This window comes from Fistularia commersonii, chromosome 21 (assembly GCF_037954325.1).
Source record: "Fistularia commersonii isolate RoL2024-O1a breed Wild chromosome 21, RoL_Fcom_v1.0, whole genome shotgun sequence".
Taxonomy (NCBI): Eukaryota; Metazoa; Chordata; class Actinopteri; order Syngnathiformes; family Fistulariidae; genus Fistularia; species Fistularia commersonii.
Genome location: NC_141304.1, coordinates 5,436,763 through 5,457,591, shown reverse-complemented (window position 1 = coordinate 5,457,591; position 20,829 = coordinate 5,436,763). Strand labels below are relative to the sequence as shown.

General features: G+C 39.4%; 1 protein-coding gene across 3 annotated transcripts; it reads right to left on the bottom strand.

The window, feature by feature from the left end:
- Positions 1–864: 864 nt before the first annotated feature.
- On the bottom strand, positions 865–20,536 carry mst1rb (macrophage stimulating 1 receptor b). Of its 3 annotated transcripts, none has more exons than XM_086168895.1 (21): positions 20,432–20,536; positions 15,419–16,726; positions 12,429–12,605; positions 12,220–12,342; positions 11,536–11,706; positions 11,285–11,445; positions 10,490–10,625; positions 10,267–10,403; positions 9,660–9,839; positions 8,437–8,536; positions 7,939–8,157; positions 7,659–7,805; positions 7,351–7,504; positions 7,088–7,177; positions 6,772–6,987; positions 6,393–6,473; positions 5,105–5,286; positions 4,869–4,978; positions 4,573–4,738; positions 3,481–3,617; positions 865–2,761 (listed from the first exon to the last, which is right to left on the bottom strand). In XM_086168895.1, exons 2-21 carry the CDS (start codon positions 16,622–16,624, stop codon positions 2,530–2,532), a joined length of 4,125 nt encoding a protein of 1,374 aa, XP_086025021.1. In that variant the 5' UTR covers positions 16,625–16,726; positions 20,432–20,536; the 3' UTR covers positions 865–2,529. The 3 variants fall into 3 exon arrangements, with proteins under 3 accessions (XP_086025021.1, XP_086025024.1, XP_086025025.1); XM_086168898.1 differs by having other exon boundaries at positions 6,772–6,984; XM_086168899.1 differs by lacking the exons at positions 865–2,761; positions 3,481–3,617; positions 4,573–4,738 and having other exon boundaries at positions 5,105–5,216.
- Between the last annotated feature and the right edge of the window lie 293 nt (positions 20,537–20,829).

Sequence of the window (20,829 nt, the reverse complement as noted above, 5' to 3'; positions counted from 1 at the left end):
GGTGTCTTTGAGTATTGAGTAAACGCCTCAAGTAAAATGTATTATTATTGATATTATTATTGTTGTTGTTGTTGTTGTTGTTATCATTATTATTATTATTATTATTATTGTTGTTGTTGTTGTTGTTGTTGTTGTTGTTGTTAATATTATTATTATTTGGTACCTTTGGCTATTCATTTTCAACTTCTTCACAGATTTCAGAACTTATATACAAACTTGACAGGGAGTCGGGATACGGCTATTCATGACTTCTTTCTCAAGAGGCAGCATCATGATCGTCGCCTGTCTTGTTCCATCACCTCTTGATAAATCTCTCTGTGTAATCAATCTCTAAAAGGATGAAATTAAAAATGAAAAAAAATTGTCTGAAGAAGACGCTACAAATTTCAGCGTGGGACCTTGTGATGAACCCTGCTCAGGAGAAAAGTGTTGAGGTTTGAAACGTTCACACAGCTGACTGCAGCAGTCTTCATTGGTTCTGCACTTTTTATAGCCCAGATGATTCACCAGGGGGACCAGAAATACATAGAAAGAAAGAAAAGGGGGTTACAATTGTTTCCCCCCCCTTGAGCATCTTGATCTGCCCTGAAAAATATAGTGTCAAATGTGCCCTCACAATTTCACCGGGCTCATCTTCGCCATCCATTTCAAAAGCCCCATCAGGTGGGGAAGTACTTTTGTTCTTGGCAGGATTGAGATATAGAACGCTTTATGATGTCTATTTCCCTTCGGTTTCGTTTGGCTGTGGTTTTGTCCTAAGGGAAGTGTGTTCATCATGTGTAACATGGTTATAGCAGCGTATGTGACCAGCGGGACACATTTGTTTGGGTTGAATGTGAAAATGACAAATGGTTTCTTTGGACTGGCAGTTGATTTGGCTCTTTTTTATTGAAAGAGAAGTTGTTTGTTCCTGCCAAATGTCTTGAGAAGAAATGGAATCGATATAATACAGGAAATTATGCCTAATCAATTTGTCAAGCTTCAAGTCTGCTTTTAATATCATTTGGAGGGCTTATTTGCTGATTAAAAGAGATGTGAGGAAGACGACCTGGGCCATTTGCATTGCTATGCCATTGCAAAAATGCTGAAAATACCAAGAACAAATATAACTGCATCCTTTTTGCTGGAAGCATCAGCCTTGGCACTGCTATGGGCAGCAATGAAAGTGTAACACAATACTGACCTCTGCTGGAATAATAAAACAAAGGCAAAAAATAATGATAGAATATAGAATGGAAAGGGGAAAACAAATGTGCATGAATTCTCATATTTACTCAAAATCCAGTGCATGGGAACAACACTATACACAAATAAATATTTCAAAAATTTACACTATCTCAAAGGTATTTTGTCAAGACAAGTCAACGGGTGATGTTAGATTGCTTTGTCACCGTTAAAGTCAATATCAACAGTACAGACGTGTGATCCAAAATATACAGAACAATCACTAGACCAGAAAAGAAGTTAAAGAAAATATATCAATCTCATATCCAGATGAAAATGCACACAGACTCCACAGCTGTAACAGTACACTATGAATGGGTAGTAAAGCAAACGTGTAGCTTTCACTTGAATGTTGTATTGCTCTGCTTCTAAGACTTGCAGCCCCTTCCGCCTGGAAAAATGTTGCAAACACTGCTAGAAAAAGATGGCTAGAAAACTGACTGTGCAGCAAATCTATTTTATAAATTGATCGCCTCTTCAGTTTCTTGCTACAGCTATTTAAAAACGATTTGGTGACTCGAATCTCACAAATAAGAGCTGTTTCACACCAAAAAAAACAAATTTTCTCTGAAAAGTTTGCTCACTTCATTCTAAAATGCTTGTTTTTATGGATTCATATTAGCACTTGCACACAAGTGCTGTATTTAGTCATTTTCAATAAAGACAGTTTCAACGAATTTCCTTTTGTTGTGAAAAATATAATGACAAATGAAAGTTTTAGTGTAGTTTAGTATTGTACCTCCAGGTTTTAGCTTGCGTTACATAAACCTAACATCTAATATTGTGTAACAATCACAACAATGACCACCACAACAAGCAAGTCAGTGATAAAATACATAAAAATGAATTTCAAGTAACAGCTTTTTATACCACAGACATGCAAATTTAGCCAATTTGTAATACTTACAGTATGCAGCAAACTACTCTGGTGTGCATAGCTGTTTTTAAGAGTATAGCAGCAAGCAAAGTCACAATGCACTGGTGTGAAACAGCTTTTAAAGTCTGAAAAAAAATAATTGTTTACCATTGCTACTTTGCTGGCTGGCCAAGGCAGTTTGGTAGAAGCAGTTACATGCTGAACTTCATGGAGAAATATGATAGGAACTAAATGTTTAGTGAATATCCGTCCTGGTTTGCAGGGTCTGACAGCTGTCAGCTGAATGAAAGACCTCCATAATGGCTGCTACAGTAGGTCATATGTGTGTCATATGCTTTGAGGTAAAACACACCGTTTAGACTCTGCAGTTTTTGTACATTTGCTTTTTGTATTGACCCTAGTGACATGGAGAGAGGAAAAGAAATAAATCAGGAGGAGACTGAGCCGGAGTCTTCAATATCCGTTGAGTCATATTCATCAGCAGACTCTGTAAGCGCTGGATATGGCCGTGGCTGGTCCAAGTTGACATAAGTGACATTTAGACTGATGTAGTGTTCTCCCTCCAAGCCTGACAGAATAGTAGAGACATCTGACACCAATGTAGCAAAGGTAGGCCTCAGCTCAGGGTCCGGGTCCCAACACTTGAGCATTATTCTATACCTGGAAAAAAAAGGGAAAAACAAAAGTTACTTTTTTTTTTTCAAACATAATATGTGGTCTTGGTAAACATTCGATGTCCTTTTTCACTTAAGTTAGACTCCTAATATGAAGTAACCAGAGACTAATGGTCCCTATTGTTCCTTGAGATGATTGAAATACATAGACATCAATTAATAGTCCCAGCCCCTATTTAATTATGTTTAATTTATACAAAAAAAATGTATTAGTTTGTTATTTTACTTCATTTTGGAGGTCATCTTGTTACCAACCAGAGGGAACAAAAAACACTTCCAGAAAGGTTAGCTGAAAAAATGTCAAAAATGAGTCATTGCAGTCACCGAGGACAGTCATTGTTTATGAATGGATCATCTATTTTCTAACACTCTTTAATTTCTTGAGCTGAAATTTAACATTAAATTATTCTCTGAAAAAAGGGCGAAAAAAAATGTGTTTTTTTTGTAAAGTCAACATAAAGATGGTGTGTGTGTGTGTGTGTGTGTGTACACATTAACCAAATATTGCTTAACCATTTGGGATTACCAAGTTGTGGACAATCCACAAGTTAGACTGAGAATTACGATCAATACATACTGTGATGCTATTTTTTGCTCTGTCACTGCAAACCGGTTTTTATATTAATGTGTCGTTTTAGTATTCCTACTGAAGCACTGCTTCATTCACGGAAAAGTAACAGTATCGCTTTCATGCGGGCTACTTACAGAGGGTCGGGGCAGTACTGAGGCTGGGGAAGCCTCCTGCCTTTCAGTAAGTAGTGTGTTATGTCATAAGGGTCCACCTCCGGGTACGGGCTCGCTCCTCTGGTCAGCATCTCCCACATCAGCACACCGAAGGACCACTGCAGAAGGAGTCAAGAATAACACACCACAATAAAACCTAATTAAGTAGTTACCTTATGTGTGAAAAATTGGGGTTTGTAGAAAACAAGTGAACACAGATGTGCGGGATTTCAGCCTGCTATGATTTCTTTCTTTATGTTTTCATTTTGCTTGTAATTTCAATATGTTTGATTTTATTTATATGACGCCGAATCCCAACAGCGTTTTCTCGTGACTTATTACATGTGAAGCAGGTCTGGACCACACGCTTTAAATTGATATACAAAAAAAAGGGAGGAGATATGAAGTTAATATCGTGCACTGATGAAGGGACATGAGTGCAGACGGGAAAAAGAAGAAGAAAAAGAAAAAGAATGGGGAGAATGAGAGAAGTCCATCATGGGACTTCACTCAGCAAGGTAAACCTATGTCAGCAGTGCTCGGGCCTAACCTGCATGTAAGCTTTATAAGCCTATTGTTAACCAAGCCGGTTGAATCCTCTAGCCAGAAATTACTTTAAATAATTGCATACATTTCTAGTCAAATGCGTGACTCCAGGCCAAAGTTGGAGAGCTGTCTTGTTGACCATGGGACCAGGCTAGTACATGATGAGGACACCTAAAGTATCATGAGGGAAGGTTAATAGCCGCTGCCCGGGTTTTATGATGTGTTTCTCGAAATCAGGAAGCTGTGGGAAGGAACTAGAAACCCCAAAGTTTCTCCGGGCACAAAAGGCTCATACTGCATACCCATAATCTATTCTTTATTTGCATCTGACTTGGAGCAGTGTGTTATGTCATCAATGTTTATAGACGCTCCGAAGGCTTACAATCGTGAGGTATTAACTGTCTCAGAGCACTTGTGGAGAACACTCAAAACTCTTTTTTCGTATTTCTGGTATAAGATGGCTGCTCGTGTTTCTGGATTTAGACTCTGCATTCAAGCATATGTTCAGTTTACTTATCGTTTACTCACCACATCTGATTTGGATGTAAATTTCTGTGTCTGCAGGCTCTCGATGGCCATCCATTTGACGGGCAGTTTCGCCTTTCTGTGGTCCTGCACGCTGTAGTACTCTTTATCAAAAACGTCCCTTGCCATGCCAAAGTCTGCCACCTTAACAGTGTATGACTCATCTAGCCTAAGAGCAGAAAAAGATAACATAATAGTAACGTGATGTAACAATCGCAGTTCGTTCTTCGCACTAAATAAGAGAAGCTTAGAATCAATGACAGGAGAAAAAAAACTCTCTGCGTGTCCTGATGACTCACATGCAGTTGCGTGCCGCAAGATCTCTATGCACAAACTTCTTCTGAGCCAAATACTCCATGCCCTTGGCAACCTGCAGTCCGAAGCCAATCAGATCCTTTACAGTGGGGTTCTAAAAATGTAAAGAAATGCACGAAACACAAAAACAGGAATAGTATGCGGTCTGCTAGAAAAGATGCACAGATGATTATGCATGATTCAGTTCATTCCAAGCACTGTTTATACTGAAATTTTCTACCCTCTTCTCGCAGCGGATGAAGTGACGTAGATCCCCGTGCTTCATGTACGGCAGCACAACAAGAGGGAGCCCTTCTTGCGGCAGGAGAATGCCCAGCAGAGACAGCACATTGCTGTGATGGAAACCTTTCATTATTATACCTTCTTTCAGAAACTGCTCCACCTCCTCCACATCTGTTATTCCTAATGACACAAAATCATGTTGCAAAAAAAAAGTAAGGAATCATCAGAGCTGAACAAAAGAAGCAGAGAGGACACACAGCAGAAATACAATGTAACTGTTTGCACTATGGTTACATGAGTGTGGTATTGCTAAATACAGACTATCTGGCAGAATTATAAAGGTACCTATAATTACTTTATCTCAACAGCTGTTTCTAAAATAGCTGAAGAGTTGTGTTTTTTTTTTTTGTCTGTGCAGTGATCCTTTTCGTCATTGAGGCTATTTATGTGCGTAAATTGCAATTGCATTTGTGTAGCAACTCTGCAGTCCCGGAGATGACTTTAGGGGAGTGACTTACTGTACTGGTCTGACTTGATATTACATTACTTCAGAACATTTGGCATCAGTTCCAAACCACTTGGAACATTTTGGCAATCACTCCTGGGGTGGGCAATTAACATCCCACATTCATCAAACCAATAAATGAGTGTGACATCATCCATATTGCATAGTCCAAATGATATTTTGGGACTTCAAACATGTTATACACCTGATATTGCAAAGACAGGTCACTGCATGAAAGGCATTCATTTGAAAGCTTCTCAGTAGCACAGGATCAAACATGCTCTTGTCATTCTCATGGCAGTCCTTAAAAACAAAATGCATGAAATGTCTGGCGTGACCTGTTTTAATAATGATACAATTCTGTCTCTACACTCATCCTTTTCCACATCTTGGTGCAAATCTTGATCTTCCGACGCTGTCTCGGGCAGCTGCCTGCCAGAGTTTCTCCACACCACACCTTTTTCCAAAATTTTCTACTTTTTTTTATCCTATTTACTTCTTCTTCAATAATTTCCTTTGGGATAAATAAAGTTGTTCTTATTCTTATTCTTATTCTTATTCTTATTCTTATTCTTATTCTTATTCTTATTCTTATTCTTATTCTTATTCTTATTCTTATTCTTACAGAAATGATGAATTCAGGTGCAGACACAGAAAAACAGTTCTACATATGTACAGAGTGAGGAAAATGATAAAAAAAAAACACAAGAAGCAGAAATGTTTTTAATTAAATATATCAATTTTCTTGAACACGCCTAATAATCAACGTTTTATTACTCACTGTTTAGAGATTTGACTGCGCAGTGGATTTCTCTGCTAGTGTGATCTGTGAAGTAGCCGTGATAGACTGTTCCAAAATGACCTGCCAGCAAATGGGAAAAAAAACAGATTTCCATCAAGTTTCCATCCAAATCCATGGCAATCCGATGGGTTATTTCTTGACAATCTCTGCCCTCAGATTGAAATCTTTCCTTGAGACCAATTTCCTTAATTTTTTTGGGATTATTTCATGATAGTATTTTAGGCTACCTGCATTCCTTATCAGCCTTTTGAGCTCAATCTAAATGGCTGATGAAGAGATGCTAAAAAAACCTCAGGGGACTATGAATATTTAAAACATTTCACATATGGACCAATAACTAATTTGTGCAGTATCTTACCCTTCCCAATGATTCGATAGTGCTGTACTAACAGCATTTCAGCAGGAATAAGGACATCTTTCACCTCCTCCAGGAGCGCCGGCCTAAAACTGGAGATAGAAATCTTCTCTGGTGGCATGAGGGGGGTGAGCGTAGGATCTGCGCTACCTGCAGCATACGCCAGGCTGGGGAACACCACTGGCCCAACCAGGGGGCAGGGAGGACTCAGCGAGACTACTAGTAAGAGTCAAGAGAGGGTTATTAAGGTTTTGTGTATTTATGAGGCAAATTACCAAGACAGCATCATAGTAGATTAGGTTTTTGGCCAGGATGTCACCTCTTCTGTAGTCACCAACAGGTGACAACTCCACATTGTTGCTCCCCGAGCGGTTAGCACCGTGAGCCAAACGGGTCTCCACCATGGACGCTGAAAAATGTTTTGCAACACTTTTTTTTTTAATCATCAACCACTAATGACGAGTACATGTACGTCCATGCAAAGCTATGGATGTTCCAGTTGACAAGCTTTTCATTCCAGACTCCCACACACAGCCTGTAGCTGTTGTGTAAACATTTTTGATCAAGGTCCACAAAGCTTACCTTTCTTTTTCTTTCTTAAGTGCTTCATGACAACGAAAGCGAGCACCGCTCCAGCGACCAGAGCGGCCAGAATCCCCAGAACAATCCCCACCATGTAGTGGTTGCTGACCCTTACCACAGTGCCAACATTGTGCACCTGGCCATTGATTGAAATCTGTAAAAAAGAGTCCACATGTTTTTATTAGCAAAGAGTTTTACATTTTTTGTGAACTTTATATTCCCTAATTTGCATTTTAAATCTTAAATCCTGCAGGGGGCCAGGCTCCCTCTGCTGCACAAAACTTCTTCAAAACTTCAAGGAGACAAACCTTCACTGCTAGCCCCTCACTGGGGATGCTCATGTTTTTGGGGATCCGGCAGGTGATTTCATTATCCAGGACTTTAGCGTCGCAGTCAACTCCTGCCACGGTCATGATTATGGTCATACAGGAGCTGACCAAATTCAGTTTCTGGTGCTGTGCACAATGAGGGGATGTCAGGACATGAAGTGAAATTACCTCGGTTTCTGTATATTTGGCTTGTTTTTTTTTTCTTGTTTTTTTTTTTTTTTTTTTTTCAAATATTAAAACCTTCAAAGATATCCCTTACGTGTAGTGACACTTCATCAAACCCCGGATACAAATTCAGCACATGTCCTTCTGTTTCAAATGGTATGGGTTCGCCGTAAGGGTGGTAGGAAAACTCTTGGTTCCACAGACCCAACGCTCCGTCCATATCAAAAGAAAGTTGTCCCTCTTCAGTTTCATCCCTGAGAAAGGTGGGAGTGATACACTCCATTCTGGTGGGCAAAGACTTGCCAATGCACTCCTGGAACAAAACACCGTCGTCATACGATTAAAAGAGTCATTGCAGTGTGATTATGTAATGATGATGCAGGATGATTTCTGTGCTACAACAAAAGAGTTGAAAACTTTTCTTCATTGGCATGTGATCAAAAGTTAACGTGTGGACACCTCAAAGACTAAAAGGTAGCATATATATCAGATAGAAGTCTGAATTCACATATTGTGCTTTACATCATGTCTAAAATGAAGACCTTTCTACTATGATTCATCTGTCAGCTGTATATTAGGGTGAGCACTGTACCTTTGTCACAGGTTTCAGGTGGCTCTCATTGGGTTTAAAACGGATGATGGTGCGGTACACCGAGTCTAGGTTCTCCCCCTCGATCACAATTTTCGACCCCCTGTAGTTCAAAGATAGAGAAAAAAAATCACTAGGCGTCCGTGATTCAAGGAAAGAAATAGTCGAGCACAGCCTGGTATTATATTGCATTATAACATTTAATTGTACATTGATGATAATGAAAATATACAATGCCATATTCATTTGGCAAGACAGACTGCAGGGGCTCAATATGCAAAAAAAGGTACACAGGTAATGATGCCATTGTATCATAATGACTTAAATACAAGATGTGTATTTTAATTACTTTGTTGTATTCCAGAAAGCATGCGATCTTTATGTATTTATTACAAGTTGGTTTTTTTTTCTCTCTTCCTTTTTGGGGGGATACAATACAATAGCATTGCTGCATGCCCATTAGCTAACCGATGAATATTAGCGGCAATGCTGAATCACAAAATCCCACTCAGTCACATGACTTATTGTCTTGTTTTGCAAAAATTTTCCGCAGGCCTCGACAAGCGGACATGTTGGAGTGCAGAAGCTATGGATATTGGCTAATTTGGGGAAAACCTCATGATTTTATTGGTTAGAAAGGGGTTTGGTCTAAATTGGTTTTATAATATTGTGTAACAGGCACACACAGGCTTGAACTCACAACTAAAAAAAAAAAATCTGGCATTCATGTTTATGAATGCACGGGCATTTTTGAAATAGGATCATGGAAAATACTGCAGTTTTTCAGCTTTCATCCCAACGCACAAAACACATACACCCACACTGTGCCTTTGCATCACATATGAGATTTTCTGTGAACAAGATAAGAATTGGAAGCTTATATTTTATAATGTAATAACTTTCTAATGACAACTTCTAATTCGTCAATCATCCATCTCAAACAATCTAAAAGTATTCGGGTTTTTGTGGATTATAATTATCTGCCAAGAAAATACCAAATCAGACTGTGTGAGGTATAGTTTTGATCTACTGTAGGTCACATATAACAAATCAAGAACTTGAAATGCACCTCTAAGTAACTTTTAAATACAAAATGCTCCATCAGAAAACTTTCAATCAACTTTGGCAGAGAGAAACATTAAAATATCAATCATCTTAAAAGACCACCTCTGTTCGCCTTTCTGAACATTAACACACACTTCTGAATTCCGACAACTTTGACCAACCTGTCGAAGCTGCAGTCGGGCAGTACAGCTGTAACCTTTGGATTTTCCTTGTAGTAAAAAACTTTTGTGGTGAGGACAGGCGACCTGTCGATAAAAACACTGAGGGGGACATCCCTCACCTCTGAAATGGGCTGGGACAGACAGATGATGGAGGACACGTTGCCTTTTGGCTTTGTGACTCTAAAAAAATAACATTAGTTTAGTAAATCATACACTTAGATATTGCATACAAGGAGTTCCAAAAGTGGGACTCTGGAGAAATTTAAAAAGCATTTGAAATGGCCTAATAAATTCATGATTGCTGCAAAAGGTAAAACTTGGGAAATAACAACAATTTTAACAAAGTGCAGGGCAATTTAATCTTATCTCAATTTTGCTTGTTTTGTGACAAATTGCAAAAAAAAACAAAAGCATCTGGACATATTGTGAAAAGCAGCAATGAATTCCCCAAAAAATGACAATAAATTTGCTCAATTTCAGATAGCAGCCATACCCTGTAGAGTCCCAACTCTAGAAGGTATGGCTGCTACACAAATCTTTATGATAGCAAATAATTTACTTCACAAAATATGAAAGTCAGGTAAAAAATCAAGAATTATTTCCAGACCTCTGTATAGGACAGGGGACATCATTGAGTGTGACTTTCCTTGTGGTCCCAGCATCGAGGTGCGGGCCGGTCACAGTGATAAGGGTTCCCCCGACACGAGGGCCATAGTTGGGCTGGATGTCCATGATATTGGGAATCTGGATTAAATAAAAGCTAATGAAATGCATTCATTGAGCATTGTAACAGTGATGTATATTGAGTTGAATATTGCTATAAAAATTACCAGAAATGTAAACCCTGCCATGTTAGCCCTTCCGTCAATGGCATAGCGTCCATCAACCTTGCCCTCGTGCACCTCCACCGAAATGTTGACTGGTTTGGACATATCGTTGGAGCCCGAACGAATCTTACACACAAGGCTAAAAAAGCAAAATATTTGGGAAGTCAGTGTCACTTTCACCACTGAGTCAATTCCATATCATCGCAAAAGAGGCCGCGATTGGTGCACGTCGATGTTGGGGAAATTGAATTCAATACAAGTTTCAAGTCAATGCCAATTGAGTCGAAGCTGATATCAACAATACAATAACTAAACTAAAATATATACAGTATACAAAAAGAGAAAAATTCAATGTGGGGATAATTTAAAACTTTTAAAACTTTTAAGATGCCCCTTATGTGGACTAGTATCTTTAGCTGTGCTGTCGTGCAACACATTTGCTGATTTCATTATATTTTTTTGTTAAAATTAGAGTGTTGATGTCAGGCATACTAAGTGACATGGTGTAATAAAGATCATCATTCACAATTCAGTCTGAGGTTCCAGCGACCACTGATTTATGCTTTTTGCCTTTGACATCGTCCCTCTTTGCCTCAAACGAATCATATGTTTAAAATTTATCTTGCAGCAGTTTGTTTTGGTTCTGGATTGCAAATTCTTTGCAAATTCGTGGAACGAGAAGAATCAAATTACAGTATAGACTATGGAAACAATGCAGCTTCTTTTCCCCAGTTCAAGACAACTTTGAGTGTAGAATCGGTTGGATCTGAATAGACCGAACGCTGAACGTTGACTCACTGTGTGTTGTTGCTTTTGACAGGAATCACGATACAGGCGGTCTGTCCAAGTTTGATTTGGTGAGTTCTCGAGGTGATAGCAGGTCTAAGCGGTGACTGAAATTCCCATCCGCACACAGTTAGCTCTGTCTGACCATCAGGGGGAGCAGTCCTTGGAAAGAACTGAAAGTGAAGCGGAAGAAACAACTGAATGAAAAAGGTTTCGGTGGGCTACACATTTAGTTTACAGTATCCTGGGATTTATAGTCTGACCCCTGTTATCCGAGGAGGACAGGAGTCATTCCTCCAGAGACTGTAACACTCGCTTTCCCAGGAACACACTCCAGCACACCAGCCGCAGCCCATGAACCTGGGCGCTGTCAGACACATGGCACAGGTCAGGAAGTGTTGACAGCCTGGCCCTCTCTGGGGAACCTGAAACATCTAAAAAAAAAAAAAAAGAAATTGTCCTATTCATGAAACTGGATTGCAATAAAGCCGCATTATTGGGAAAGTCATTTTTGTATTTCTGCATTGGCTGAAAGTATAATTATATTTTTCCAGATAATTCATTTTGAAGTCTAATTGTTAAAAACTAAGAAGTCTGTTATTTAAAAAAGCACTGAAAACAAAGATATTATACTTTGATGCCATTGGTTATCTTGGTAAATTACATTCATTCAGCAATAAATAATGTTTTATTGTTTTATTTAATGTTTTGAGTAAGATATACAGATTCAGTGAGTTCTTTTGTTATACAAGCTATTTTCTTTGTTTTTTTGTGCATATATTATCAATCCCAAACCTGCATGTTCTATCAGTTATATAACATGTTTTCCTCAAAAATAATCACTGTCTTTGATTAGATGAGCCAGTGCTTTATAGTATTGAGCACTTAATCACAGTGTATGAGTATTACCATATTCTCTTTTATATGCTGGGTGACTATATTGGTACCTGGTCTCCGACCACAAAGAGGAGATACTCCGAGGAGTAAACCGCAGCAATGGAGGAAACTCTCTGATTCTCCACCAAAGAGTAGTTTGCGAAAATAATAGGGCTCGATCTTGTCAGCACGAGCTAAGAACACGGGCAGAAGACATAATGAGCAGCAGCACAGTAATCATTAACTGACTGGTTACAGAGGAGGCATTTTTATTGCGTACTTGCAGCAACCGTCCTGTGGAGGTGCCAATATGGGCGACGGTCTTGTTCTCGATGGTTGTGACAAGCAGAGACGTAAGCAGGATGTTTGTCATCTGCCTGTTAAAGAGGTCCACTCTGTAGTAGGGCTTGGAAACCATTGTGGGATGGTCTCTGCATGTGGCATTGTTCTCCATGCTCTGGTTTCGGGACCACAATTTTATGGAAATAAAGGCAGGAAATAATTAGATCATTGACTGAATTTACCATCGAACCATGTTGGAAAAAAAATAAGCAAGAGTTAGTCATCATTATCCTAACTTGAAGGTCAATAACATTCATTTTTCTGAACCTTTTCAAAATCAGAAAAACAATTTCAGCAGTTTTCATTATTCAAAAAATAAACTGACATGGAAAACGTAATAAAAGGCACATTGTGATACAGCTGTATCTACGGAAAGGAAATCTCATGAAAAAAAAACAGCTGTATACTGTAGAATAGAATAGAATAGAATAGAATAGAATAGAATAGAATAGAATAGAATAGAATAGAATAGAATGTGCCCTAAATTGGCCCACAATTGGGTAATTGGAAACTTTCAGTACACACTGCAGAAAGTGGACAATCCAGTAGAGACAGTTAAGTAATAAATATAAAGATAAAACAAAAATTCAGATTTATTAGATACTCATCAATAGAACTGACTTCCTGCTGTTTGGTAGCTGCTGTAAACAAGCTCATCTTTGTATCCTCCACTGCGAGGTTACCATCCTTCAGTTGGATTCATAAGATAATAAACGTAATAAACGTACTCGCTGTATGCGAGAAGATACACTATGAGTCATGGGCACGGTCACGGATACACCAGAGGCACAAGGTGAATATGTTAAGGTAATGTTATCATGTCATGGCCAAATCACAATGAAAGGATGAATGATTTTCTGACAGAAGAATTGCCCTAAATCTCTCAAAACTCAGTACATTTTGGATGAAGTGAGTCAACCACAATTAAAACAACATATGAAGGGAAAAAAAAAACACAATTTCAGTGTTTGGATCTGTTGATACAGTCCTCTTCTTGCAAGCGAAAAAAAGTTTTCAATTTGCAGATTAAGCCCCAAAGTAAAATGTGGATTGTGATCGGAAGCCATTACTAACTCATTAAAACAACAAGCCAATGACAGTGGATAAACTAAAATACACATTGTAGGATAAATGTGAAGAAACTGCCAGGAATTCTCATTGACTGAGAAATAGAAGAACCAGGATATGAGTTATTTGGTCTCTATTGGGTTCAGAGAACATTTAGTCATTCTGTAGCCAAGAGGAATTCAAGAGAGACTTTACTGATCCAAGTTGGAGTCCTCCCATTGAATGCGAAGACTTAATTGAAAAGATGTTTGAATCATACATGTTTTTTATGCTTGTAAAAGACATCATCTGGGTGTTAATCATGACTCACTTTTACCAGAATGTGTAAAAAGTCCTCATCCAAGCCTCAACCCTAATGTAATTATGGGGATTTACAGAATGTTGCAACTTTAAAAAAAACTTCAATTTACATATTCTCTTTTCTTTGTTTAAGCAAAGAAGTCTTGTGAAGGTGAAAAAAAAACAAAATTTGTATGTGACCCAGGAATAAGTTATTTTCCACGGAGAAGTAACAAGTGTTATCTCAAGAAAGATTTTCCAAATTAGATAAAGGAACACTTTGGCCGTACAAGGATATGGAGAGGAGCTCCTCAGGCCAGAATGAAATATAAAGAAGGAATGAGTAAAATCTTATCTGACTGTCATGACCTGAACCCAGACTCCCAATGCGGATTTACGAATTTACTTGAGCGATACATAAAACACATCATTCATTCCAGCCGACCCCTCTGTGACCGCGCCTCTGTTAAGTTACACGTCTGTGTAGGCAAAACATTCCCATACTTGTCTTTTCTACACACAAAATCAACTTATCTTTGTTTTTGCTGATTTTAGTAAGCGCAGTATGCAAGCTACAGCTCTGCAACAAGTGTTTTAAAGCAAAGGAAAACAAAACAGACTTTCCATCAGATAGAAAATTGTCATTGACATATGGCGTTCTGAAATATTAAAATAACTTTCAGAATACTCTTAATCTCAAAATCAGGAGTGGGAGCACTAAATCACCCCCATTTTAAAATACACAGAGTCAATACCACATGAATAGCACAGATATAGAGTGGATGGTGGCGAAAATACTAATAGGACTTTGCACTGGTGACAAACTTGTCGGGAATGACAACTGTAGAAAGATTTGGTGAGACCAGTTTCATTTTCAGATTGAGCATAACAGGGAGGAGGCATGGCAAACATTACTACACTGCAGCTGGAGCTGCGGCTCCAAGTTATGTGTTTTCCTTCTGGTTATCACATTTCTCTGCAGATGTGCTTTGTCACACACAAGCCTTTTTGTCATTTTTTTTCTTTTTTTTTTCACCATAGCCCCTCTAAACTGACCTTACTTCACCCAGATAAAGCGAGATTTACATAGCTCGGACATTTAGGCTTTTAAACATTAATTTGTACTTTTTTCTGTATACTTTATTATTTCTATGCCAATCATTCATTCATCTTTCGATGATTTTGTTCATATTCTCGCATCAACTTAATTCAACTTGTAGAATGTCTCTTTCTGTGTAGTTTGTATTTGTTTTGGAAGTGATAGAAGCAACGATGGGATGATCAACAGTATCATATTAGGTTTATGTTCATAGATATAAGGCACTCAGTCAAGGCACCGCAGTCAATATATCTGTGCTCTCCTTCAGTATGTTCTCTGCATGGGTGGCTGCGCAGAAATATTTGTGATGCTGGGGTCTGATATATCGTCAGGGATGCACAGATGGCAACGCACACACTAACTATCTCTCCATTAATCAGTTACCAATAGTACAATTTCCTCATCTGCCAGCCTGTCATGAACATAAACTGATCACAATCATCGCTTGCAAGACCAAAACGGGTCGTGTTAGAGTGACTGACCTCATGCGGGCAGCTCTCGCAGGGCTGGAAGTGGCAAAGGCCTCTGGAGAGCTGCTCCGGTCCAGACTCACAGCAGTCGTCCACCCCGTCTGCGATTGCTTTGTTCACATTGTCCATGGGGAAGGCGCACAGGGCCGAGTCATGCTCTGTCACCCCATTGTCGTCAGTGACCGCAAACACCCCATAGAGGATGTCATCCTCCTCCTCGGCACCCAACTCTTCCGCCAGTTCCCTCCCTGCTTTGCCAAAGTGAGCGGCTTGGACCACATTGTAAACCACATCCTTGTAGGGTTCACTGGCTACATTCCTCCTGCGCCGTTTCGGTTCAAACCGACACTCGAGGATCACCTCGCGGTAACGTTTCATCTCCCACTCGTTCCTTGGGAGACGACCTAGCCGGGTTTGAAATGGAGACGTGTCCTGATCTGGGCTCTCTCTCTGCACTGACAGGAAGTAGACAAACTCCTGAGTGAAAAAGCTGTAGACATATTCAATATGGTAAGTCCTTCGCAGACCAGGAAGGACTGTGAGGCCACGAACGTCACTGTAGAACCCATCTTCTGTCCCCAGAGGTCTACGGACGGATATCGACTTCCTTCCGTAGCGCTGGGTCACACTGTCATTGACAGAGGCGGCAACAAAGAAGTAAACAGTCTGTCCTTCCTCTACCATGGTGACTTTGGTGCCAAGAGGACTGGCCACACAGTCAGGACAGTAAGCGGCAGAGTTTGAATGCTCTCTGAACAAACATTTGTTATGAGAAGGAGGTTCTCCATCTGATTTGAGTTGATGGAAGTAGCACACGCCATACTGAGAACTTCCACATGAATACAAATACATGAAGAGGGTATCCAACAGCAGAACCTGATTGTTTGTGTCCTCCAGGAAGTTGGGATCCTTGTCAATGTGGCACAAATTGCATATCTGGCACTCCGGGCTTCCGACCGGCCCGGTTCGAAGCTCCCACACCTTCTCCAAGCTTCTGTTTACCGCTTCGATGACATTCTGAGAGGCTACGTATGCCTCCTGATAATAGGAATTGTTAACAATGTTCTGGATGGGGCCCTGTGCCTGGAAGAAGGGCATGGTGTAAACCACGGAGAAGTTGACCGGGCTCTGGGCAACTGAGGGACAGCTGGCTGAGGCAAAGGCTAGCAGAGTCTGGAGCCAGACACATGTCCCCCACTGACTGGTCCAAATGACCATCTCCGCTCCAGGGGCTCACAGGGAGCGACAGCACATATGACGTTGGGTTACCTCCAGGTAAGATGTCGAGACAAACGCATCCTTGACGGCAGCCACGCAGACCTGAATGTCAGAACAGAGGAGGGTGTTAATTCGTCTGCAACTCATCTATGAGGGGGAACCTTCGTTTGAAAGTTCACCCGTAACTTTGAAAATTTCTCAGGACATAATTTGACAGAGTTGTATTACCAGATTGAACATTTACTTACACTGCATGGACACTGGAAGTGAGGAGCGACAGAAAGTCTGGCCAAAGGTTAAAAACAAATATCTTAATCTCTTACTGTTAAAAAAGCTTACGCTTCCTTATGTTCAGTAAAGTAGGTTGTTATGAAACATTTTCTGTTATTGCAAGACTTTGCTCAAAGCTGTCTGACGATTACTTATATATTATGGACTCGATCTGTTTTTCTTGTAAAATCCACTCCAAGCATTATGACTAGCTAGGCTAGGGGTCTTGTTTCACTGTTTAAACTACAGATGTGGTCCTGCACTCTAGGTGGGGTCAGAAATAATTTCAATTCCAGGTTCTCTTTAGCACAGGAGGCAAAAAAAGTTGGATGTTCAATTCTAGTCTTCCAAGTTGTGTTGTCCAAAAACCATTTGCACTCAAGACATGCACCATTAACATTCGCTAAATCACAGGACAAAATTAAATACAGTACAAACTAATCATATTGGGATATTTACACTCATAGTGTTTACATGGGTTGGTAACGCTGTAAAAGCTGAAGCCAGTATGTATCAAGTTTCTGTTTGTCCACTGCCTGAATTTGTACAGACACAGTTTTCCTCACAGCCTCCATATGTAGATTAAAAAAAAATCCTTTGCCCTGAAAATTTTTTAGGACCAGTACAGTATTCTCCAAAATGATTGTAAAATAGCACATTAAATGAAAACAATTATTTTTCCACCCCCACTCGCCACCAATTTCATAACACAATGGATTTGTTAATGAAAAAAACATTTCTGTTAACATGGCTGCATAATGACTTAACTTGTTCATTAGCAATACTGACTTGGTTTCCCAAGCAAGTACAGAGTTATAAAGATGCTATTTTTAAATTTGTCTGACATTCAACTTTCATCTTTACTTTTTTGACTGAACCTAATTCTATCTCACTGTTAAAGTTGGCAAGTGGCTTCACCAGGTATTGCTCTATTCATAATATTCTTAAAACTCACATAAAATCTGTCTTTAAATCACTTCTTGTTTTTGTACTATTTTTTTAAACAAATATCTAGCATTTTGCATGTGATGTCCAACTATTTAGTTAGTTAAATACCCACAACTGTAGCATTCTGACTATCTGACATCTCCTGCTGATAATATATCTATTGATTATCAGTATATCTGCATTAATTACTCCGCTGTCTACTATTGGCAAAGGTTTTTATTTGAGTAGCATATTTACTGACATAAAACACAAACAGATTTTGTTATTTTCAACAGTGGTCGGAGATGTGACTTCAGAACATTAATGAGATTCAATCAATATTGATCAGTGAAGAGAAAGTCATTCATTGAAAATTAAGAAACATATGGACTAAATCTTCCATCTGAAAATTTTAAGTTATCCTAGAAAATCAGTGTTTGGTGTATGAATTGTTGTGATGATTATTTGACCAACAAATCAAGAGAGCAATCCTTCATGTGAAAAATATAACAAAAAAAAAACAAGCACGTTGAACATGTGGTTGCCTCAAATTGTTAGTGGCGACTATTTCAACTTAAAAAAATGTTATTTCATTCTGTGAAAATCCTTGGAGATGTTCGCTCAAAAAATCAACATGTCGTCAGATCCAGATGACAGTACACACTAATATGGCTTTGAATGTCAAAGCTTTCTCGGACTAACCGGGGAAAAAAAGAGAGGAAAAATATTTACATAGCAAAACAACTATCTGGGTTTTTGCTATATTGTGTCATAAACAGTGAATGAAACATTTTTTTTTTACAGATGCCTCATCAGTATGATGGTGTTTATTCCTGTTATCCCATTATTTACCATTTATCCAAACATTAGCAATGGAAATGATGAGGATGCCAGCATTAGATTCAATGGAGAGAACTATCAAGAGGGCCCTCATCACCTCTCGACTGACCAATGAGAGCATTTGCAACACAGGTACATGTCTTCATACTGCGTAGACGTTTGGTGGATCATTAACTTGTCACATCGCAGGCAAGCTGCATTCACCTACCCTGGCCTCTACTTTACATTCCTGTCACAAGCACTACGTGCTTTGCAAGGGAAAAAGATGTGCACGGACCGATGGTTATAGGACAACCGGTACCTTTTGGTCATAAGTGCTGAAAAAAAAAAAAAAAAAAAAACTTGATTGCTCGCATCACGGAATTTCATCAGCTCCAAATTAATCACTATAGTGTTGGAAAATGTAATTTTGACTTTTCTTAAGAAAATGCAACGTCATATGGACCGGTTTAAAATGAATAGTCTTTAACCCCAATAATATCTTTACATCAATTATTTATGGAATCCCACTGATGTGTTATAGTTTAACAATTGCAAGTACATGTACAACTGAAGTTAGGGTTAGAGTTTCAGAATGATGGGCGGCATGGGCACACATATTAATGGCACTGATTACCTTTCTCTGTGTTTCACAAAACAAATGGCTCAAAATGTCAATTTGCATTCAGTGAGCTTATCTTTTTTACTGTGTAGTTTTGCATGAAAGCCAGGTCATTTTGTTCCCTAATAGATAGAAAAACACTTGTATAAGGGGTAACTTTTTAAATTTGAAAAATTTAATAAATAAATACTGTATACTTGTGTATACTTGTGTCATCTGTTTCTGAGCTGAGACACAATTAGGAGGCATCTCATAATCATATTGATAAAATTGTCATCATTCCTATAACACCAACTATATTTTCTCAGTTTGTGCTGTTGATGAGAGGAGATATATAGAAAATTGAGTAAATCATATGTTGTATGAGCAGCTATTTTTCCCCTTGCATAGCACCACAGTCTGATCTCAATTATTGGATATACAATTCCATGGAGTGACAAAAGAGGAGGCATGTATTCCAGGAGCTGCAACAGTGCCTTGCTCATGGGCTCTTGGGTGACTTTCAGTGCATAGCTGATGTCTGCAGGGATTTGAAGAGGCAAGCTTATGTGTAAACAATCACTATTCAATACTATTGATCACCAAGGATGCATCAATTCTGTCAGAGGAAACGAATCCGAAACCAATGTAGAAAAATAGGGGTTCGGGGGGGGGGGGGGTCTGCATTTGCTTTATTTAAGATATATTCAGCACTAAATAGTGCAATCAGTTTAGAAACTCGATGAAAAGTAATATCCGTATTGTAGCTGCCTTTTTTTGTTGTCATTTCAGTCTTATGTTATTAATCGTCGTGTTTATGTTGCGCTTCGTCTGGTTTAGCCTCATCTAGTTAAACTGGACCAATATTTTTGATTCCGAGAACTGAAAAAAATGTAAACAAAAACAGCTGAAAGCGTCGCCCAGTGACCTTAATATATTAGTTCATTCCAAATAGGTTAGTACACTTTTCATACAATACGTTCACATTCATTTCGTACATCTACCAAAACATGATAACCATTTTATCGTGTCGATGTAAATTTTTTAAGTTTAACAAACAGAGATGCAGAGAAGTGGCAATACACAAGCGTATATTCCACCCACATATGAGTTGTTTTGCAAGTACATCACGTTACGTCGTGCGTTTAAATGTCAATATGGTGCATTCAGGTCAGGGATGGTTTGCTCACCTGTACGGTTTTATCTTCGGGGCGGCCACTTTTCACCTCTTATCTCGGACCAAAACCTCTGGGATGGACAGTCAAATCCACGGGTTCGGCGCCCAGGTTTACAAAAACCGACCACGGGCGCGGAGTGGTGCCGTGCGTGCGTGTGTGTGTATGTGTGTGTGGAGTGGATGCTGGTTTCAGGCTCAACTTCTGCGCCCTTAGTCAGCCCGGATCCGTCTGGTCGCTCCTCCCCCTCGCCGCGTCCCGCCGTCGCTCTCCGTCCGCACCTTTCAGGCGGCCGCGTTTTCCAGGATGTCAAGAGAGCATCTCAGCTCTGTTGTCATTGGATCGACGCCCGTGAAAATGTAATCGTCTGGAGCAACAGTCATAAATGCCCCCCCTGCACCTTGTCACAGTTT

What these genes read in the sequence shown, in the direction of transcription:
- mst1rb (XM_086168895.1), bottom strand. Translation starts at nt 16,624, where the DNA reads ATGGTCATTTGGACCAGTCAGTGGGGGACATGTGTCTGGCTCCAGACT. An exon ending in GCGAGAGCTGCCCGCATGAG is followed by an intron (nt 12,606 to 15,418) that starts GTCAGTCACTCT and finishes TCCCGAAACCAG; the next exon opens with AGCATGGAGAACAATGCCAC. An exon ending in CTTGCGGCACGCAACTGCAT is followed by an intron (nt 4,739 to 4,868) that starts GTGAGTCATCAG and finishes TTCTGCTCTTAG; the next exon opens with GCTAGATGAGTCATACACTG.